The 23,334-nt window shown below is 44.2% G+C and overlaps 1 protein-coding gene across 1 annotated transcript in view; it reads left to right on the forward strand.

Annotated features, from left to right (window-relative positions):
* The window catches only part of UGDH (UDP-glucose 6-dehydrogenase), an 86,079-nt gene that overhangs the window by 19,145 nt on the left and 43,600 nt on the right, over nt 1-23,334 (forward strand). The window contains exons 2-3 of the mRNA XM_029589276.1: nt 499-667; nt 22,097-22,198. Of these exons, the coding sequence (XP_029445136.1) occupies nt 506-667; nt 22,097-22,198 (264 nt within the window). The 5' untranslated portion in view covers nt 499-505. The remainder of the gene's footprint in view (nt 1-498; nt 668-22,096; nt 22,199-23,334) is intronic.

The raw sequence follows: 23,334 nt of genomic DNA on the forward strand, positions 1-23,334 counted from the left end.
TGTCTCTTTTTTTTTATTTTTTTAAAGATAGTTAACCACTAAGAGTAACATTTGATTATTTATAATAGAGAATATTGTGCTGTGGTACAATTATACAGAAATTTCACAATATACAAGTAAGCAAGTAGTTTTCTTTCATTTTCCAAGCATATAATCAAGCAAGAGATATGAAGATGGTAGATATTTCAGGGCCTGGCTGCCTTTAAGCACCCAAAAAGTACTGGTATGTAGCACTATAGAAATAAGGAGAAGTGGAATCTCTTTCTCCACAGCAGATACTAGGGTGCCTAGTTTTGTCATTCTAAAATTGACTTTTTTTCAGAGATGCAGTGGTTTGGCTCAAGCATGCGGTGATGTGTTTTGATTCTAAATAAACCACAAAACCTTTTAGCTGCTGAGCACAATATGCATTCTTCCTACCATTCTGTAATGCTAAATGTTAATAGTATCCTTGCCATAGTGTGCGGTGTGACTGAGCCTTCTTGTCTTCCTCTCCAGAGCAATCATGTTTGAAATTAAGAAGATCTGCTGCATTGGAGCTGGTTATGTTGGTGGACCAACATGTAGTGTTATTGCACAGATGTGCCCCCAGATTAAAGTAACAGTGGTCGATGTGAACGAAGTTAGAATCAGTGCATGGAATTCTGATACACTTCCTATTTATGAGGTAAGTTATGCTTTTGTCTTTCTTTTCCTGCTTCATCTAGTTCACCACTGGCTTTATTTCTTGTAGTTACTTGTTTTTTAACATGAGTATCTGTCTCCAAAGGGCAAAATTTAGAACAACCCTTTGTGTCAGAATTGCCAAAGACTAACGTGAATATGATGGCAGAAAAGGCTCTGTAAGCTCCTCTAGTCTAGTCTACCCAGTTTTATTCTGGTACAATGCCACAAACTCTGGCTTTCCATTTTACTTTGCACGCGTTCTTGAATTCCATTACTGTTGTCTCCACCTCCACTGACTTTTTTTTGACGGAAGGAAGAAAGATCAGAAAATCTTTAACTATTCTGTCTGTGCAGAGTTCTTTACTCATGCCAATATAATTGGAAATTACATCTCCCTTTTCCAAGATAACCCACAGCACCTTCCTCTTTCACTAAGCCCTTGCATTTCTGTTGCTTTAATATTTATGTAACGTGTTGCTGTTCCCCATTTTCTGTTTACTCTTTTTCCAGAGCAGATTATAGCCCAGTCATGAGATCTTTGAGCCAAGGTTACTGGGACAGCTATGGTAGCCAGATCTGCCTCCACCATTAGAGCTTGCAAGCCTGGAACCATTAGCTGTCAGCATTTGTGCTCATGGTCTTTCAGATATTCCTCCTTCCCTTGTCTTCCCTGTGCTCTTTGTCATCTTTGTTTCCAGGTAACCTTGAAGATACTCTTGTGTCTTTCAGCCCCAATTTTGTTTGTTTAGAGGTAACAGCCTGATTGATTGGCTTCTACCTTTTTTCATCATTTAATTTAAATTCATGCTAAAATATGATTTGAGCTGTTCAGCTAGGATCCTGGTACCTCTCTCTGACAAATGCAGGCTGTCCCTCCAGTACAATGATGTATTTTTCCATTTCGCAACCCACTCCTAAGATATCCAAAAACCCTTTCCTCTACACCCCCTCTTTTTAGCAATGTATTGAATTCTGGTGTGATTATAGCCTACCATACATAAGTAGCATCTCTGAAAATGCTGCTTTCTTTGCATACCGCCAAAGATCCTCCTCCTAAGGGGCCGGTGCAATATCAGGCGCTGAGCTCAGCATGCCGCTAAATGCACAGTTGGAAGTGCATTTTGGACTTGCTAGACATACGCTGTAAGGAATGAGGTAAGCGAGAATAAGGTAAAAGTAAAATATGTTTATTGATATACAATCTTAACAATTCTAAGCATAAAGGTATACAGTTCTAAGCATAAAAATAGTGCTAAGCATATACATCTGTGTGTGCACTGTATCTCGGCCAATACTCGCAACACCCTTTTAGTCATCAGCCTGGCAAGGAGAGAGCACATCACAGGCGAAGGGGTCTCGTCACTTTGTACGTCTACAAAGGAAAAGCATCATTTTGCATGTTGCAAAGGAACAGCAGCTTTCTCTCTCTCTCTCTCTGGGCCATAGCTGTTTGTCTTTTATAGCCTAATGTAAACAAGTGTGCGTGCCAAACTAGACTGTGTATGTGGGACAGGATTACTCACTATCCCAGAATCAGATCTATGCCAACAGTCCCAGTCTAAACTATGCATTCCAGACTCAAGGATGGTTTAATCAGGTCATCCCTTCTCTGTGCTGTATGTCAGTGCTGTGCTCAGCTGATCCTGCAGTTTCCCTTACATACGCCCAATGCAATATTGGGATTAGCGCGTACAGAATGCACATTCATACTGGCATGTAGCTAATAGCAGTCATCACATGCAAACACCATGTTGATGAGGCTATTAGCTAGTACTCCCGTACTAAAAAAAAAAAAATGCACCAGATGTGTAAACTTTTATGCTCAAAAATTGCCAGCCCAGAGCTGGTGTTAAGTTTTTTGAGGCACCCCAAGCCATGCTCAGAAGAGTAAAAAAGTAGGTTTTTGTGGTTCCTCCTACTTAATATTGTTGCGATACTGAGCAGGAGGAACTATAGAAAGCTAAAACAAATACCAAAAACTTGATAGTGGTCAGGTTAGGAAAAGGGAAGCTCAAGTTACGAGCGTCCATCTTCCTAACCCATGGCTGTACACTGGTTAGGAAAACAGACACTCAGAAAATTGAGTAACCGTCTTTCCTTGTCTGCACAGTCACTTCTCCTGGGCGCTCGCTGGCATGGCCGTGCTAGGGACACTCAAATTATCCATTGCACGTCCCTTTTTGTGCGCCAGCTCATTAGATTGGACGCATGATATTGCATCTGCTCCTAACTTCTTAAACTCTTCCTTTTTACTATGCTTATTTGCCCAAGTTAACCACGACAGCCTCCCTTTCCCTTCTTTCTTGGTCAGCACTCTTAAATGCGATTTTATATTTCAGCTAGCCAAGGATCCTGGTAGGTATTTGATCTTGTGCATCTACAACTTCGCTCCCAAGTCCATTCCTTCCAAGTCCCTCAACAATAAGCCTGCTCTTCTTCTTGTAGGATATCTGGTCACTTATCATACCTTCACTTCTGTTTTACCTTCAGATACCTGTGAGGGCTTATAGGAGACATGCCTCTGGCTCATACTATTACTTATCACTTCCATAGTGCTATCTGACATACACTGCACTGTATCCTTCTCAAACCCAGTGTAATCCATCTATTCCAGTCTTATGGATTCTTTGTGAGAGTGGGGGCAGATGTGTTGGGATATGAGGGGGGGGGGGCTTCTCCGGTTCTGATCCGCTCTGCCTTAAGCTGCACAAATGTGAAGATATTTGTTTAGACTTTTTAAAAATTTTGTGTTTTCGAAATATCTGTGTCTCTCTCTCTTTTTTTTTTGACATCTTTTAGAAATCTAGTTGTTTGAATACTAGAATAATGGCTAGATATCATGTATTCACATGAGAAGTTTAGAGGAAGGCTTGCCTCCTTACAGGCCATATGAGAAGAATTGGAACTGGAATGGGCAGGCCCGGGGATGAGTATGAGGAATTATAAATAAAATAATCAGAAACCAAGTGAGCATGTGGCTATATTACAGCTGGGTTATCCGTTCTCTTTTAACAATCAGTCTGAGGTTAACTTTCCTCCTCACAGCTATTCATTGAGGACAAAGGCTAAACCATACCCATTCCTACAGAAGGTTTTTTTTTTTTTTTAATTCAAGAATAAAATAGTTTAAACAATCCCTCCACTCCTACATAGCTTTTCTTTAAAAAAAAAAATAAAAAAAAATACAGGAGGCTAGTGAGTACTGATAATCCAGCAACTTTAACCCAGATTCAGTTAGAATCCAACAGCCAGCCTTTCCACTTTGAAGAGCCCCTGCTGTGACAGCTTCAGTCTGAGAAGCTGCTGAAACTAGGAAACCACGTAAACTGCACCAAACTAAATACAGATGAAAATAGCCAGAGGTACTAAAAATCTGCCCCCTCCACCCCACACTTCTTTTTTTTTTTTTTTTTTTTTCTTCTTGATTCAATACCACAGAGTCCATGCAATTTTATGACTTTCCCTGTCATTTCCTTGCAGCTAAAGATCTTTGGTGCTTATTCCATGCTGCTTTGTATTTGCCTTCTGGGAATACATCTGTCTTATATACCTCACCCTTTGTGTAAAAGAATACTTTCATGTGTTGTTCATAAGTCTACCCCCCTGAGCCTTGTACTGTGGTTCCTTACTCTAGAAGCATTTCTGTTGCAAAGTGTGCTGTTTGGGGATTTATTTGATGTTTGTATTCTGCTATTCAGGTACAGTGGGTAACTCCCTATCCCCAGAGCCGGTTCAATATAAGGAGCTCATTCACTAAGCCACTGTATTTTTCCCCAAGGGAGCAATACCTCATAAGTGTTTAAAGCCGGATTAAATGATCCTGCTGATTTCTGACTCCTACAGAATATTTCACCATGGAAAAATTGCAGCAGTAAATGCCCTCCCCCCCTTACAACACATGATGGTGGCTCTGGGGACTGAGGGGTTGCCATTGTTTAAAGGGGCCCAATTGGCCCTGAGTAAGGGCCAACCCTGCCCCGAATGTTGTAATCAAACACCCCGGAGGTCTCCACAGAAATCCTGTCTCTTCCCCCCCCCCCCCCCCCCTTGCTTGGAGGTTGCCACTGTTTAAAAAAAACCAAAAGGTTTAGAAGCCTGCCTCAGTCCTGAATCCCTCTACGTCAATTAAAAAAAAAAAGAAAATCCAGAAACCGGGACCTCTAACCCTTGAAACCCCACTCCACTTTCATTACAAATGAGCCCCTGGTGATTCAGTGGTCCCATTGCCGTATCCATTTTTTTTTTTTTTTTTTTTTTTGCTAGTTTCCACGTGAACCCGCTCTTGTATAAATGGAGTGATATCTTTTCTCCTTCTCCAAACCATTGTTCAGTGAACACCAGACATTGCTTTCCATGTCAGCCTCAGTATGTTGTTCTTTTCATCTGTTTTACAGTCCCTTCCACGTACCTCCTTCTTCCTACATTGTTATCTTGGCTATTTTTGTCCGTCTTTACCTTCACTGCCTTGTTAACCTTCCCTGCTTCCCTCTGCTCTTCCAGGTGTGTCTCCCTGTACTCCTTTTCCTTACAACTCTTTTACCTTTTTGAGTTCTAATCAAATATATTAGCTTTCCTTAATCAGCCCCTTCTTCTGAAAACTATGTTCCACTCCTTTCCCTTTCATTAACTTGGGATAAGTGAGTCCTTTCACAGACCAGTAACACTGATACATTCAGGGTTTCTCCTGGGATTTCTGGCTACCTTGCGTAGCAGGAATCAGGTCTAGAAATCAAACTCTCTTTTTCAGCTGGACCATGAATCTAAACCCCTATTCAGGCTCCTTTTTTTAAATTACTTCAAACATGTAACTGACCCAGAAGCACACAGTAGCCATGTCTTGCTTTTTATTTTGTTGGTCATCTAATATTTATTGGAAATATGCATTATTTACCAGTTGAATATTATAATGCTGGTAAGGTGCATATTCAACAGTTCATTCCTTACATGACATACATAGCATTTCAGAAAAATGCAGGCTAGCTACAAATCTAATAAAAAAAAAAAAAAAAAAAAAAAAAAAAAAAATCCTTAAAAGAAAATCATAAGAGACAATGTCTCACATTTAAATAGGCTTCTTCCTTTCCATGTGTAGGTAGATAAGGAAAACCTATAAATCTAGATAGTATATGCTGGTGCTCTTTCTAGCCAACCTGTAGTGGGGTTTCCTTTAGCTTTCCAGTTCTTACCTGTTGCGCCTAGAGGAGGTAATTTTTGAAGTTATGCAGGAGTTCAATACATAAATCTAGCATGTACGCACGTATAAGCACTTTATAAACATTAGACTAAATGCGTACGTACAGAATTGCATGTAAGTATGAGCAGAGAATAAAGGGGCAGCTTAAGGGGCTCTCCAGGGTGGGGTTCAGATATATGTGCTTCAGTGCTGTTTCGTAAGCACGATATTTACTGATTTTTGTATGCTATCGTTCGGGGGAGCCATCACAACGGTACAAAATTTAATTTAACTTTGTTTTTTACTTTTATTAGTAAATATAAATAAATTATATGTTGGTAACTTTCAAACTGGTGCGCCGGCACGCACCCAGAGATGCGTCCATTTTATAAGTTATGTACACATGTTATAAAATAGCCTGGGCGCGCACACGTGAACCCAATTTTAGATAGGTGCGCGCAAATCCTGCTTCCACCACATAAAGTAGGGAGTTTAAAAAGGGGCACACGCCCATGCCATTGCCAGTTTCACCAGTTCAGCCACCAGTTTGCCCAGTTAAGAGCTAGGTCTTCCAAATCCCACTAGTTTAATAGTCTATACTCCATCCATTGCTCCTACCATGTGACAGAGGCCGGCCAATGCACCGATAGCCTGTCACATGGTAAGGGCCATCGGCGCCATTTTGATTACTGGCAGCCGATGGTCCGAGAGCGGGAGATCACTCCTGGCACCCCGCTGGACCACCAGGGAATTTTGGCAAGTTTTGGAGGGGTCGGGAGGGTGGGAGGTTGCAGTGAATTAAATTTGAAGGGTTGGAGTGGGTTTGGGGGCTGCTTTTTTTTTTTTTTTTTTTTTTTTGTTTGTTTACGTGCCCCCCCCCCCTCCTAGGGACTCTTGGTAGGTCTGGGGGGGGGGGGGGGTGTGGGTCGGACAAGTCTTGGTGCAGCCGTGTGTCCACCTATAACTAGGGCTTATTTTTGGAGTAGGGCTTATATTTCAAGCCCTACTCCAAAAATCCTGAAAATCAAGCTAGTGCTTATTTTCAGGGTAGGGTTTATTATCGGGGAAACATGGTAGGAGAAGTGCTCATTCCCATACATAGAAGGTGGTGATTCCCCGATGCTGGCTCGATTTTAATAATCTGTAATGGACTTGGCCTCCAGAAAATGGTCCAAATGTGTGTGTTTTTTAAATCTAGCTGTGCTACCATGATCATATCCTCTGGCAACAGATTCCACAGTTTTTTGTGTCAATTTAAAAAAAATAACTTAGGAGGAAGTGACGTCACCGCCAAGCATGGCCACCTAGCTCTTGAGCTCCCGATCCGGCACTTGCGATTTCCCCCCGCATCCAGGTTCCGAATGGCTTTGTTTTCAGCAGTTTCCTCCCCAACGACCAGCCTACAAGCGAGATGTCGGCAGCAAAGAAAAAAATAGACCTGCACAAGTTTTCCTTCACCAGCGCCGTGGTGCAAACCGCGCTGGGTGAGGAGAAATGGGCCTCGGCGGACCTCGTGACCACAGAGGTGAGAGGAAGGAGGGGACTGTGCAGGAGGCGCAGCTCCAAGCTGAGAAGATTTCCAGCGTTGGTTTGGGGAGCTTAAATGTGCAGTGTCAGGGCTCCAGAAAAATATCCACGACCTGAGGGCAGAGATTGCAGGTGATCTGGCCACGCTGGGGAGCAGGGTGGAGGAGACACAGACAAGGCTGGAAGATCAGGCCTCTGAATTATCTAAGTGCAAGCAAGGCCAAGACAAGCTTTTTCAAGCCAACATTGACTTATTAAATCGGATGGAAGATCTGGAGAACAGATCCTGCAAGGCTAACCTCCGATTCAGGGGGGTCCCTGAGTCGAAGGAATTTCTAAATTGCCAGCCGGTAGTAAACAGCATCTGCGGTCAAATTCTGGGCATGCAGGCGGACGACCCTGAAGCTGCAGCAGTAGTAAAGCTGGAAAGAGCTCACAGGGCTCTAGGTGCGCCACGGCCCAACAGGCCCAGAGACATTGTGGTGTGTTTTCATAGTTATGCACAGAAGGAGCAAATTGCCTTGAAAGCTTGCAGAGAGGGCTCAGTAATCTGGAAAGGCAATAAAATAAAGGTATATCAAGACTTGGCCCCCTCAACTATTTGCAAAAGGAGAGAATTTAGAGATGTTGTAACCACGCTCCGCACTCACAATGTGAGATACAGATGGCTATTTCCCTTCGGCTTGAGCTTCACCATAGAGGGCGATACATCACGGATTACTTCGCCAGAAGAATCAGGAGAGATGCTGTAGGCATGATCGTTAACATACTAACCACTGCTCCAGGAGGCGAAAGTCAGGGCCGGCCACATAGCGAGGTGCCCAGAATGCAACGCATAGAAAAGGGGGGCAAGAGACTTCGCAGACACTCCAGCGGATCTTTACCTCTCGGCGATCACCCTGGTTGAACTGTCCGCAGATGTTTTACTCCCAGGTCTATACCATGAGATCTTTCAGTACTGGAGGACTGAATGGTTTCGTATAACAAGTTTTCACTTTTTAGGGGCTTAACTCTATTCCTTTTTGTTTGTTTGTCATTTTGACATGTTGGCAAAGGGGGGGATCGGTGCCGGTCGTGGTGGTGGGGGGTCTCATGGGACGATGTACTCACTCCTCCGAATAGAGGTCCGCGGGGGTGGGATGAGGGCCTCATTTCAGTTAAAGGGAGGGGGAAGGGGGGAATGTTTATGGATGCTGATTATACTTTACCGCACATAGGAGTTAAAGCAGCCAGACGTTGTCTCACCTTAACATTCATGAGACTAGCGGGGAACCATAGTTGTCACAGTCCTAAAAAAGAATGATGGCAGGTTTACGTATAGTGTCCATTAACACGAAGGCACTGAACTCCCTGTATAAGAGGAAATTATTATTCCAAGAGGCAAGGAAGGGATGCGCAAATGTCATTTCTGTCAGGAGACCCATGTGCTCAGCATGTTTGCTTTGGGACATTTTATTCCCAGCAATACTTAACTTCAGCTTCTGTTAAACGGAAATACAGTGGGGTGGGCATCCTCTTTGCACATACGCTGGTGATCCATGTCCAGGATAGCCGGTGTGACCCTGATGGAAGATACATTGCATTAAAAATTGTTAGGCACGAATCTGTACACTCTTCTTAATATATATGGCCCCAACACTGAACAGGGTAACTTCTTAGACATCATCTCCACATTGTTAGAGTCCTGGGCTGAAGGGCATGTGATAGTGGGCGGTGATTTTAATATGACCAGGTACCCTTTTTTGGATAAATCGGGGAATGGGGGGTACAGGCCTCCGCATAGAGGAAGGCCCTTAAACACCTGCTCTCGGGGCTAGAAGATATAGGGCAGCTACAGAATCCCATTCAGCGCAATTATACTTATTATTCTCATGCCCACTGTTCCTATTCTCGCATAGATATGTTCCTTGTAGACAAAGATTTAGTGCACCTAACGGTAGATTCCAATATTGGGCTTATCACATGGTTGGACCACTCCCCCATTTGGCTGGAAATTTAAATTACCCAATAGAATGCCTGGTAACTCCTACTGGAGGCTAAATGACAGTCTCTTGAATGATGAGCAATTTGTTGACTCATTGTCAGAAGATATTAGCGAATACCTGACATTTAATGATCTAGATGGAACTTCTCCCAGTATATGGGATTGCTTAAAAGCAGTAGTTTGAGGTAAATTAATTTCACAGGCCAGCTTTCTTAAAGATAGGAATGCTAAGCGAGCTCACCTTCTTCATCGCATTGCCCGATTTATTGCTTAGCCATAAACGCTTCTTAGACCCTAGCATACTGATGGAACTCTTATCTGCTAAAAAGGAGCTTCAAGCTCTAGATCTCTATAAGATAGCCTTTCAGATGGACTTGGTTAAACAGCAGCACTTTGAATTTAGCAATAGGGCCGGGCATCTCTTAGCTAGACGTTTAAAAGAAAGGGTAACACAATCTCACATTACTAAGAGAAAAGATGTCTCAGGGACACTGTTATTAACTGCTGAGGAAATTAGCTCACGCTTTACCAGCTTTTACACCGATCTATATGCCCCTGATACAGTGGTGGAGCCTCCTACCATAGGTGACTATTTGGCAGGTGTTGACCTTCTGTCCCTACTTGACGAAGCAAAAGATTTTCTCAATGCAGAAATCACGCTGAATTATATAAGGCAATTCAGGAGCTGAAGGTGGGCAAATCCCCAGGGCTCGATGGGTATACTGCAAAATTTTACAAGGTGTTCCAAGCAGTCGGGATCCCGCCTCTGCTCTCTATGTTTAATGCTTTGATAGGGGGGGGGGGGGTGTTTCGGTGTCCCCAGAGTCAAACCCCACTGGTATAACTATCCTTGCAAAGAGTGGACAGGATCCCACTGAGCGCGGGTCTTACCGACCTATATCACTAATAAATATTGACCTTAAGCTTCTGGCCAAGATCCTTGCTACCAGGCTGGCCATGGTTGCCTCATCCCTTATACATGAGGATCAATCTGGTTTTGTCCCTGGCAGACTGGCTTTGGATAATGTGAGGAGAGTATTGGAGGTAATGTGGAGAGCGAAACAGTCTGGCATCCCTATGGTGGTTCTGGCTGTCTATGCAGAAAAGGCATTCGACAGAGTCCACTGGCCCTACGTGTTTAAAGTTTTAGACAAATTCAATCTGGGCCCTAACTTTATTAAATGGATACAGAGATTATATGAAAACCCAAGGGGTAGTCTAAAGATCAATGGGGTATGTGAAACCTTTTCCGGTACAGAGAGGTACCAGACAAGGCTGCCCTTTATCTCCACTTCTTTTTGCACTATCCCTCGAGCCATACGAGGCCAAGGTTAGGGCAAACCCAGAAGTTAGTGGGGCCTCTCGTCAACCCCCTGACTACAAAATATCAATGTTTGCGGATGACCTCCTATTTACCGTAACAGAGCCCCAATGATCTTTACCATTTTTGTTGTCTGGGTTGCGAGAATACGGGGCAGTGTCCGGCTTTAATGTCAACGAGGATAAATCAAACTTTTAAATGTATTAGTGGAGCCTGACCTCTTTGACATTGCTTGGACTCTCCCTTTTCATATAGCGAAAGACTGGGTGAAATATTTGGGTGTCAAAATAGGTCCAGAGAGTCAGGACTTGTATTGCTTGAAATATATCCCGCTATTTCGTAACATCCAAATTGACCTGACTCGGTGGGATAGGTGTATGTTCTCATGATTTGGCAGGATCGCAGTTATAAAGATGAATATACTGCCCTGACTTAGTTACTTTTTTTCCAAACCCTCCCAATACCAGTGCCAGATGCTACCCTGACCCTATGGCAACGAAAGCTACTCAGATTTATATGGAAACGGTGGCCACCCAGGATGGCACGCACTACTGTATTCCAAGAAAAACTAAGTGGTGGCCTCCAGGTACCCAGCCTCACTTGGTACTTTTGCTGCTTCCCAGTTGAGTGTTTTTCTTCATTGCCAGTCTGCTGGTACCCTCAGACCATGGGTGAGAATGGCATCTCCAATTAGGGACCCGCCCCCCCCCCCCCCTTTCATGTAAAAACATACAAACACTTCAATGCTCCTTGCTGTCACATTGGAACCTGCAGTCCTAAGACTATTCGATTCGCCTCCACTTACCAATGGAGTATGTTCTTGGTGCCAGTGGTGGCTGCAGAAAGCTCATCTGGGCAAGGGTGTACCCCTGGTCCTCAACAGACGTGAGCCTCCAGGGCTGGGAGCTCACTGTCGGGGAATGACGGCCCAGGGGCGTTGGACCGAGGAAAACGCCTTCTAGAACATAAACCACCTGGAAGCCTGGGCAGTCAGATTGGCGGGTCTACAATTCAGCCACATACCCCAGGGTCAAGCAATCCGGACAACCATCAATGGTAGCCTACATCAACCACCAGCAAGAGTCACAGGAGAGAGATCTCCTTATGGAATGGGCAAAAATACATCTACAGATGCTCAGCCTCTCACATCGTAGGAAAAGACAACATCAGAGCAGACTTTTTAAGCAGGGAAAGTCCGGATCCATGAGTGTGGGCATTGTCGGCCAAAGCCTTTCAACTGGTGGTAGATCGCTGGGGTCTCCTGTTCATAGACCTGCCGGCCACATCTCACAATGCAAAGGTTCCCCTATTTTTCAGTCGCAGAAGAGATCAGTTGACCCTGAGGATCGATGCTTTTATTCAGACCTGGCCAGAAGAGGAGCTGCTGTGTCTTCCATCTGTGACCCCTCCTAAGCAAGGTCATTTGCAGAATTAAGTGCCACAGGGGATTAGTCCTACTAGTAGCTCCAGATTGGCCCAGGCAACCATGGTATGCGAACATGTGGAGACACTTGCTGGAGATCTCCCTGTGCCTCCCACCGCACAGGTCCCCGCTACAGCAGGGACTGGTCCTTTATGAGGATTTGACTCAGTTCTGTCTTATAGTCTGGCCCTTGAGAGGGCTTGCCTGATGAAGCAAGGATATTCGGTGGCAGTAATTGCCAATTTATTCCGCGTGCAGAAGTTCTCTGTCCTTAGAGTATGTGCAAGTCTGGAGAATATATGAAGCTTGATGCGAGGAACACAGTGTTTCCCCTCAGAAGGTCAAAATCCCACTAATTCTGGAATTTTTGCAGGATGGCTTGAATAAAGGTTTGACCCTTAACTCCTTGAAGGTCCAGCGGCGCTGTTCTGTTTCAGGGGCGAGGTGAATGGAACCCGCCTACTGGCTCATCCAGACACAGCCCGTTTTTTGTTTTTTTTTCCTGAAAGGGGTGAAGCACGTCCGGTTCCCTTGTGGAATCTTAATCTAGTATTGGAGTTTTTGGCAGGACCTTTTCGGCATCTGCGCAGTCTTTCCTTGCATTTATTAACCCTTGAAATGGTGTTCCTGGTGGCTATATGCTTGGCACGTCACATCTCTGAACTACAGGTGTTGTCATGTCGGGAACAGTTTCTCTGGTTTACTCCAGGAGTGTTACAGCTTTGTACCATTCCATCCTTCTTGCCCAAGGTAGTCTCGGAGTTTCATTCGAATCAATCCATTTCGTTGTCATCCCTTGGTAAGCACAAGGACGCAGAAGAATACTGCCATTTGAATGTCAGTAGGCTTTTGGTGCGGTATCTGGAAGTTTCAGAACCGGTCTGAAAGACGGGACCGCATGTTTGTCCTTCACGGTGGAAGGATGCAGGGCAAACCAGCTTCACGGGCTATCGTAGCTCGCTGGATTAAGGAGGTGGTCACAGCAGCCTATGTGGAGGCAGGAAAGCCATTATCCCTTCAGGTTAAAGCTCATTCCACTAGGGCTCAGGCAGTCTCATGGGTGGAGGTTATAATGCTGTCTCCTATCGACATCTGGCGACATGGAACTCGTTGAACATCTTCTCCAGGTTCTATCGCCTAGATGTTCGGGCCTGAAAGGATGCAGCCTTTGCAAGGGCAGTGTTAACCGAAGAGCGGGCAGCCTCCCACCCAAATTGGGAGTGGCTTTTTTACATCCCATTGGTCCTATCTGGCTACACGCTAGGAATGGAGAAATTACTTAACTGATAGCTTCCTTTTCCTTAGTGTAGACAGATGGACTCGGCATCCTCCCCAAGAACAGTGCCAAGGACTCTCCCATAGAGTGGACATCTATTCCAAGAGATTATGGGGAATCTGCCATCCAGTCCCTAGATCAGTGCATCTATGACCCTACTGGGGTACAGTTATGGTTATCATTTTTTAAATCAAGTTTTTTCGTTTAGTATGTCCACGGTGGCTTTTGAAGAGAATGCTGAAGTCACTGCATGGGGTGTTTCTAGGCCAACGTTAGCTTTGAAACCTGACTCCGTCACCATCTGCTGGCAGGGGAGCATAAAGCCATTGGTCCTGAGTCTATCGGCTACACTAAGGGGTAGATTCTAAAAGGTGCGCGCACACAGATGCACCAGTTTTATAACATGCGTGTTCCAGCACATGCATGTTATAAAATCCCATGGCCTTGTGCACACATGTGCTGGATTTTATAATCCGCGCGCATTTGCAGGCGGCATGCGCAGGGGGCCCAATTTTGTAAGATTATGTGTGGCAACGCAATCGGGCCTTCCTGAGTTCCCTCCCAGTCCTCTCCAGTTAAGAAGAGGATTGCAAGGGAACTTCCCTACCCCCTAAACCCTTTCGCTTACTTTTCTTTTCTTTTTTTCTTTTTTGTTTTATTGCTTACTGCTCCGTTGAAGCAGAAGTAACTTGTGTGCGCTTCCCCGGCACAGCGGCAAATGGCCGCTGTACCGGCTGCCTCCAGCCCCGCCCCTTTCTCTGGGCCTGGCACTTCTGTGTGTAATGGGGGTTATGCGCAAGGCCCAGCCATGCAAATTTGGTTGTAAGGAAATCAAAATTATCAGAAAACTTAATTTCTCCATTTGATAGGGTAGAATAATCTGGTCCCCTTTTACTTTTTTTTGGTTGCATGAATCACACTTATTGCTTACCTAACATTGTCAGAAATTTGGCAGTCCTTAAACCCAATCTTGTCTCCTTGGTCAGACTGTTTGTTGATTTAGATTTACTTTAAATTTTGATGTGATTCGCAACCTGGCAGGTAGGATCCATTTGCCCTCAAGAAGCCTAAAAGATTTGATTTTGAAGAGCTCTCTTAAGTCATTGAACCTCGGCTGACTTGAGTGAAATTCATCTTGATAGGCTGATGCATGGAATAAGAATTTGCACTTAGCTTTGGATCAGGTAACTCCATTCAAATGTTACTGGCTTAATCCTAAAAAGAACACCTCATAATACCATGTCTGATTACTCCGCTTCAAAAGGCAATGGTGAAAGGATAGGACCATATCTAATGTCAGTCTTTGTAAGATACAGGCATTAAGATACTAATATGCAATAAGACACTCAAGTCTCTTACTTTGTGAATTAGCTCAGAATGGCTAAGAATTGGCCCAAACGATTAATTTCAGATATTTAAACAGTTGGCTAACCTCAAGCTTTTGGGCTGGTGGGTCTGTTTACAGCTTAAATAGCAAAGATCTTATAAACCACTTTGTAGATGAGATTCTGCTATCCCTTCTACTTTTGTTAATGTGGTTGGGCCTATTAGGATATCCCAGGAGTCCATGATTGGGGACTCCTGGGGTATCCTAATAGGCCTGGGACATATGCTAGGGAAATGTCAGACTGATGCTGTTCCAGTTGTGGATGGAATATCTGTTGTTGGAGGTTCCCATCCTTAGGGAGCCAAGGTGATGCCAAGACATTTGAGGAGATAATGTGAGAGATTCTTATGTGCTCTTTAGATCCAGCTGGTGAAAAAAAAAATAGCAAACCAGGAATTAGGTCTTTAATTGAGATGGTGAACTGTAGTTTAAGGCAGAATATCTTACCTGCTGCTCTGAAAGCAGAAATGAATTAGCCACTATTAAAGCAGAATTTGTATGCAAATTATAGTGGATCACTATTGCCCAGTATCAAACCTGCCCTTCCTTGGTAAGGTTGAGTATTAAATTTAGCAACTAATTCTGCCATATTTTGGCTGAGCATAGATTTTCATGTTTGTCAGGCTTTTGTATAGGCTATGGCACAGACTTGCCATACTAAAGTTCATCAATGGTATTCAAATTTGGGCAAAGGAGTAGATTCTTTTTTTTTCTTCTTTGAGCTTTCCACTGCATTTCACACCAGTGATCATGGGTTATTAAATCTGTGCTTTGGGAACTTGGCCTTTCAGGGACAGCTTTGGAAGTGGCCAGATCCTTTCTGATCATATGCAGTGGGTCTGCATTACTCTACAGCCGTATCATTGACCTATGAGGGACCACAGGTGACAACACCAATCCTATTTAATGTATATTTGGCCCCCACTGGCCTCTTTAATTCAAGGTTTTGGCTGAGCATAATCTTTTGTATACTGACTACTTAGTTTTGTTGCATATCTTGACAAGGACCAGGTATTGGCAATTACAAACTACAAATAGTTCGGGGGCAGTAGTGGAATGGCTTGACTGATTCCAAGTTAATCCCTTGAAATCGGAAGCCTTGTGAGTTAGCAGATGGAAAAGTCTCTCTCTCCATACCCCCTTCCATGGCAGATTGTGACTTTGTTTACAACATCCTTAAAAACTGTCTTGGTGTCCAGTTAGATTCCCAGCTATCCATGCAGAATTAGGTTTCATTGGTAGGATGAAAGTTGTTTGTTTTTTATGAATTACGTCAGATCCAACAACTTTGCCTCTGTATGACAAAGATATGGCGACAATTATCCATTTTGACAGTTACAAGTCGTTTAGAGTACTGTAACTCTTTATATCAAGGCCTTTCTCGCATATTTAGTTTAAAATGGTTTTTATTGAGCATTATAAAGCCAAGAAGACAATATTGTTGGCAGAGTATCAATCAAATAACATGTCCATCAGTCACAAAGAATCTTACCAACAGGCGAACAACAAGATACTCATTTTTTTTTTTCTCCCATCTATTGAAATCCCACCCCAGTCTCCTGTGATCTGAATAACAGTCTAGTAACATACCAAATTATCAGGCCGATACAGTACAGTGTGCTCCGATGGAGCGCACTGTTAACCTGCCCTTGGACGCGCGTTTTTCCTTACTCCTTATTCAGTAAGGGACGGAAACGCGCGTCCAACCCGCAGCACCTAATAGCGCCCTCAACATGCAAATGCATGTTGATGGCCCTATTCTGTATGCCCGCGTGATACAGAAAGTAAAATGTGCAGCCAAGCCGCACATTTTACTTTAAGAATTTAGCGCCTACCCAAAGGTAGGCGCTAGTTTCTGCTGGCACCGGGAAAGTGCACAGAAAAGCAGTAGAAACTGCTTTTCTGTGCACCCTCCGACTTAATATCATGGCGATATTAAGTCGGAAGTCTTGAAGAGTAAAACAAGTAAAAAAAAAAAAAAAAAAAAAAAAATTTAAAATGGGCCGGCGGCTGTCGGGCCGAAAACCGGACGCTCAATTTTGCTGGCAGCCGGTTTCTGAGCCCGTGGTTGTCAGCGGGCTCGAGAACCGACGCCGGCAAAATTGAGCGTCTGCTGTCAAACCCACTGACAGCCGCCGCTCTGAGCTAAAAGGAGGCGCTATGGACGCGCTAGTGTCCCTAGTGCCTCCTTTTGACTGTTTCTACCGCACCACCTAATTTAAATACTGAATCGCGCGCACTGGCAAGTGGCCGGTGCGCGCACTAGGAGAGCGGGCATTTGTCCGCTCTCCCGCGGACTTTACTGAATTGGCCCGTATGTAAGAGATAACCGTGCTGTTGAGGTAGTGGCCACTTCTCTTCAAAGTACTAATCATTAAGCAGTAGACTCCGGGGACGATATATATATATATATATATATATATATCTGTTCGAACACCACACTAACAGGTTAAGGACGTGGCAAAATAGCAGGTTACAAAGGAGATAATCGGAGGGAAATAGCTAATTCGTTCATTTACATATCTCATACATGCTGCGTGCGGAAAAGGTTACGGGTCGGTTTCAAGAAGCGCTAAGGGCGCGTGAAACTGGAGACTGTATCGCAGGATCGCCTTACGCGTCCCAATTGTGCGCCCACAGCGAGTTAATCTCCAACCGCACCTTACCGTATCGAGCTGTCAATCAGATACTAGACCACACACTTAATAAAGAAACAAGTATGTAATGAGACTAATACCAGGCCACAGGAGATATGTCAACCATTCCCCTTCCCCCCCCCCCCCCCCCCCCAGTACCTTTACAATTATCAAGTCCCAACACCGTACCATGGGACTCGCGGAGGTCACAGTAGTGCAAATCAGGAGCCCCCCCCCCCCATCCGCCATCAAAGTATTTTATAGGAAGTTAGGCTGAACAAAGGAGCCTGCACATGTATCCCAAAAAAGAAAAACAGACACACCATAAACAGGCCTCCTTGGGAGCAAGATAGATCCTCCTCAGCAGTCACGTGCAGTTCTCTTCTTTAGCCAGTGGATTGCTGAACAGCTGTTTAGACAAAAAATTAAACAGCAGGTCCAAGCGCACCCAAATACATTCTGACTGCCTCACTTCTTGTGATTCTTACTCAAGATTTCTGGATGGCAGGTACATTGCTCCCCAGGTACTGCTCCTTCAGATAACAGTTCCAACTAGAACAAAAACAGCAAACCTGTTTAGAATGAGCTCCGGGTTTTAAGCCTGGAATGATTTCCCATAGAAACCCCGGTCTGCAAAATGACCGTGATCTTAAAAACAAACTGGACGACTGCCATATATAGAATGTGTGTTGCCAGAAGCAGCCTGTGTAGCTCAAAGAATCTCTACTGTGTTCCCCATGCTGAGTTTCTCTCTCTGCAATATAAGTTTGAACTGCTGCAAGTTCTGTAAGCCATCTGGGGCCCATGGAGGTGTTTACCCTGTGGCGCGTGCCGGGTATACCAATACACCTTTTTCCCCCAGGGCATACAACTTAGACACAGCGGAGCCATGATTTTACACTGCTGTCCAACACTGGCCGAAAAATCCTGAAGCACCAGGATCTTCTGATTATCATATGTCAATGTGGTTCCTGAGCTAGAATTCCTGCTTTATGTGCATAATTGAGCACTTTGGCAATTACAACCTGAGGTCTAACATCCGTGGCCTTTTTTTGCCCCAAACGATGAGCTCGCTTGATTCGTAGTGGCCCCAGGGTGGGGGCTAGGCTCAGTGATTTGGCCAACCACTTTTCCAGCCACGTGGTCAGGTCTCTGTCCCCCAATGGTCTCCGGGAGCCAGATTAGAGCGGCGAGACCTGTTCTCAAGGTCTTCGATCTGCTCTGACTGATGCGCTACTGAGGTTTTTAACGCTGCAATATCGAGCAGCACGGTCTGGTGGCCATCTTGCAGGTCTGAGATGTGCTGCTCAGCATCGGCAAAACGCGTTTCGTAGGAGGAGAGAGTGGCAGTAAGTTCTGTTAATTTGGCCAAGATTATTAAAAGTTCAGGCCGAATGGACTCCTACATCCCTGCCTTAATCGCGGCAGAGTTGGCCGCGGGCAGAGGCTCAGGCTCACCGTTTCCGGCCGCAGCGTGGGTGTTCTGGCGATCGGGCCTTCTCCCCCTTTTTGCAGCCTGGACGCCATCGTGTCGCTTCAGGGAAGGCAGCAGTCGTCCACCAATTACAACGAGGGTTAGGCTCCCGTTTTCAGTGACTTAAAACAGCGCGGATGGGGCCGGATGCGGGGCAGAGGCCTCCGAGAAGGGAGAGGAACTTCTGCTCCCCTTCATCATGTGACTCCTCGCATATTTAAAAGCTTACAGCTACTTGAAAATATAGCTGCTGAGCTTCTGATGGCTGCCAGCTCTAGTGATCATGTTGCCCCCCCCCCCCCCTATTTTTTGAAGGAGCTGCACTGGCTGTCAAATTTCATTTGAAGTTCGAGGCCCTGTTACTATCTCCAAATGGCAGTGCCCCGACCCTTGCCATACCTGTTTCAGCTTTATGCACCGGGGGGAAAAAACCCCCCCCCTGAGGTCATCCCAGAAAGCACAGTTAGCTTATCCCCTCACAGTCCTCCTGGCAATTACCACGATGATGGTGCTTAGCTGTTTAACACTCCCCAGCTCTGGAATACTGTTCCTCTTGAGCTTCGGCTGAAGAGTTTGTATAACAGTTTGATACACTGCCATTCATAAAAGAGAACCACAATTATCATGTGTCAGCAAATGTAAAGACATAGCTATCTGAATAAGCCTTTTTTAGCAGCAAGAATGTGGGCCAATACTGGCTGGTTGTTCTTGAACTGTTTGTATGAATAAGTTTTCAGGGGAGTCTGTTCCATTTTAATGTTTATGTTCATATTGGAACTACATTTTTAGTTGGAACTCAATTTGAGGGTATATAGGGCCACCAGCAGTAAAGGAGTGTGAGAAGTGTCCAAATATCAGGTTTAATATTTAGTAATTCTTGAAAACGTTGCTCCAAAGTAAAATATTGTAATTCAGACATTGTAGTCTTGAATTGCTTATTCCACAGTTCATCACTGTATAGAAAATTCAGTTACAAAGGAGTGTTGGATTAATATGGTCCCCCAACACGGCCATGTTTCACCTGCTGGCTTCTTTAAGAGGGATGTAGCTGAGAGGACCTCCAAATACCCTTAACTTACATACAAATTTCAGCTTAAGTTATACACGGGCCGATACAGTAAGGAGTGGTAGGAAGAGCTGCATTAGTGCCGGGCGCACCCGCGTTTGCCGCACGCACAGTCCGACTCACCTACCGCTCGATACTGTATTAAAATGGCATGCAAATGCAAGCCGCGTCCAGTGATTTGTAATTAGGAAAATACAAGAAATCAAATTGAATTAAATATTAAGAATCAACCTTTTTTTCAATTTGTCACTGCTGTAGCCACAATTTTAACATCCCTGTTTTAAAAGAGAGATTAGCTTGAAGTGTAGATGCTGGGTCCAAAATAAGCAGCATGATGTTGCAAAGTCTACATTTCCTGCAGAAAGTGAATAGGATTCTCCCTCTCAACTGCAGCAAGATCTCACCAGCCGTTTAACATGAACACCACAGTCTGGCGCCACACAAGCAGCACCTCTGCATGCCACCCCCTAAAGAAAAGTTGTGAAGCGTGGATTTCATGTTGTGCCTTTCTTTCAGACTGGAACCCAGGGGCCTTTTACAATTTAATACTCCAGAAACGTACACCCCCTACAGAAACATACAGCATGGACGAAAGGCCAGGATGAAAAGTCTTTTCATTCCCTCAGCTGTTGGCTCACCCTCTCCCCCCTTCCCCCTTTTACTATAGTGTTGTTCCAAGTGTCACATGAACCAAAGGCATCTGCAGTTATGGAGTATCTGTGCTCCTTCCACCCCCTGTTTCCAGAAACTGCTGGATAATGCTGACCTGTTGAGCCTTTTTATAAGTCATCATTCTCCTCCTTTGTCTCTGTGACTTAGTTAATGTGCAGCAGGGCTGAGGTAGGTCTCCTGAGGGCTCTGGCTGGGGAGCTTGCATAGCCTGCATAACCCTAAGTAAAGTGTAACTAGACATTAGTATTTCATGAAGGATTTTCTTCTCTGGTGCTTTTCACTGCTGTTTTCTTTGACTGCTTCTAATCAAGTGCAGTAGTGTCCTTTAGGGTTTTCCATAACCAGATCTCTAGTCAAAATAAAATACAAGTACACAGTTTAAAATAATAAAAATGTATATATTTTTTTAATAGTAGCTATTTTTGGTGTGCCTATTTGCTTCATTTTGAATTGTTTGGTTGCTTGCTTTGTCATTTTGAATTTATCTTTTTCCATATTTTAATATCTGGTGGGTGGTGATTTGGAGTAAAATGTGGTATTAAGAGTCCGCCCCCCCCCCCCCCCCCCCTGTAATTTTCATTCCAGCCTTTATTGAGCTGCTTTTTTTTTTTTTTTTCACCCCCTTGTTCTTTGGGTTCTGGTCTGTAGCCAGAACCTCACAAAAAATGTCTCATATCTGAACCAGTTGCCAAAATAGTGGCAAAGTCTACAAGTTCTAATAGATTTGGATATTTCCTTTTGGGTCTGTCCACGCATTTTGATTTTGTTGTTGTGGTATAATAAATTTACTGTCTTTAAAGCTGACGTAAGAATCTCTCAACATCCTAAGATTTTCAGATTTTTGCTTGAGTAGCTGCTCCAATGAATCTGCTCCCCCTCCCCCCCTTTTTACTCCTTTCTCTCTCTCTTTCCCTCCCCCCCCCCCCCCCCTTTCCACTTCCATGGTTAGTTACAACTCAAACATACAGCAAACATGGTGACTCCTGCCCCCCTTCTCTTAACTTTTCACACTCATTTTACTCCTTAGTTTGCTGTCAGATTAACAAAGGGCTCTGCCACCAGGGACAATTTTGCACTCTGTGGCACTGACCACTTTGCCTCTTATACAGTGCCAGCCGTTGCCACCCCTGACCATTGTGCCTCATTCATCCTGGCCGCTGCTGCTTTTCTAGCCACCTCACCTCTTGCATAGACCCAGCTGCCATGCTACAGTTGTGGTCCTGGTGCGTTGCTGGCCTCCACCTTCCTGGCTTTTCATGTTGGGCACAAGTGAAATTGGGAAGAAGAAAAATTTTTTTTTAGCCAGACAACTTGTTTTGGGATTGCATGCAGACTGTGAGCCGCTGTTTTTTTTAGCTGTTAAGGAATAGAGTTCAATTCATATAAAGCAATTTAACTGACATCAGAGGTCAAGAAGTGTTGCAGTCTGTGTCCGCTGCGATACTCTTGACAGTGAAGTGACTTTTTTTTTTTTTAATTTATATCTTGCAGCCTGGATTAAAAGAAGTTGTGGAGTCCTGTCGAGGGAAAAACCTTTTCTATTCCTCCAACATTGATGAAGCTATCCGAGAGGCAGATCTGGTCTTTATTTCTGTAAGTCTTCCTCTTCACAGTGGGCCTTTTTCATGTTTGTAGAAAGGTCTTAAAAGGCAGTGTAAATTTTTTTATTTTTTTAATGGACAGAGAATGATGTGTTTAGTGCAGCCATACCAAATACGTGCTTTTGTAATTTGCCCTCAAATCCAAATTAGATTAAAATTTTTATTGGCCTTTCACACGCATGGCTTTCAGAAATAGCATAATCCTGTAAAATTAATGTGTGTGGCAAGAGGATTCATCTTTTTAAATAAGGCTACTTGTTGTGTCTGTCCCATTTCCTACACATACACCCCCACACTTTCAGCCATGGTCCTTTTCGTATATTATGGAACTGAAGTTTCCATTGGTTAAACCATGAAGAAACAGACGAAGGCATAGAGAAGCACTGCAGGGAGACTGGGGAGAAGCCAGTAATATCCCAGATGAGAGCAAGAAAAAAAAAAGTCTAAACTTAAAATGAATAAAGATGTCTGACGAGAACAGGTAAGAGGGCAGACTGACATTTTTCTGCGTATTGCTCTTGAATTGCAGTTGAGTGTGCAATTTAAAAAAAAAAACAAACTCTGAAAATTAGGCTGCAAAGAATAAGCAGAAAAATGTTAAGTTTCTCTTAATGTGTGTAGCATTGGATTGTGGCCTAGTAACCACCCACCACGTGGTTGCATTCTAGCCTAGCCAATTTTGTTTTGATTATGCTGGGACTCTGCTGTATTTTGTGTTTAAATTCTTCAAAATGTGCCCCATAGACCAGAATATTCAGGAAGTAGGAGGCACATTCGTAGCTGCAATGTTTTCTGCCATGCCGCATATACTGGTGCTTAATCCAGGCCCATTTTCATGGTAGCCCAAGTAGTGATCCCATGTGAGTAGGGCTTTTATGACAGTCTGTTTTTCTAGATTTTCATATGCCTGCCTCCATGTACAGAAGTAAAAAAAAAAAAATCACAAACCACAGCAGGACTTATGCTCCTGAATCAGCAGCTTGTCTTGCCTGCTAGAGATGGCAGCACTGTTTCAAGAGACTGATGCTGGCACTGCTCCCAAGTGTTGAACTGTATGAGGAGGTTCACATGATCATGTGAAAGCTGTCCCTTGGAGTTTGATGCTATGAAGACTTCTGTACTTTCGGA

Source organism: Rhinatrema bivittatum, chromosome 1, assembly GCF_901001135.1.
Source record: "Rhinatrema bivittatum chromosome 1, aRhiBiv1.1, whole genome shotgun sequence".
Taxonomy (NCBI): Eukaryota; Metazoa; Chordata; class Amphibia; order Gymnophiona; family Rhinatrematidae; genus Rhinatrema; species Rhinatrema bivittatum.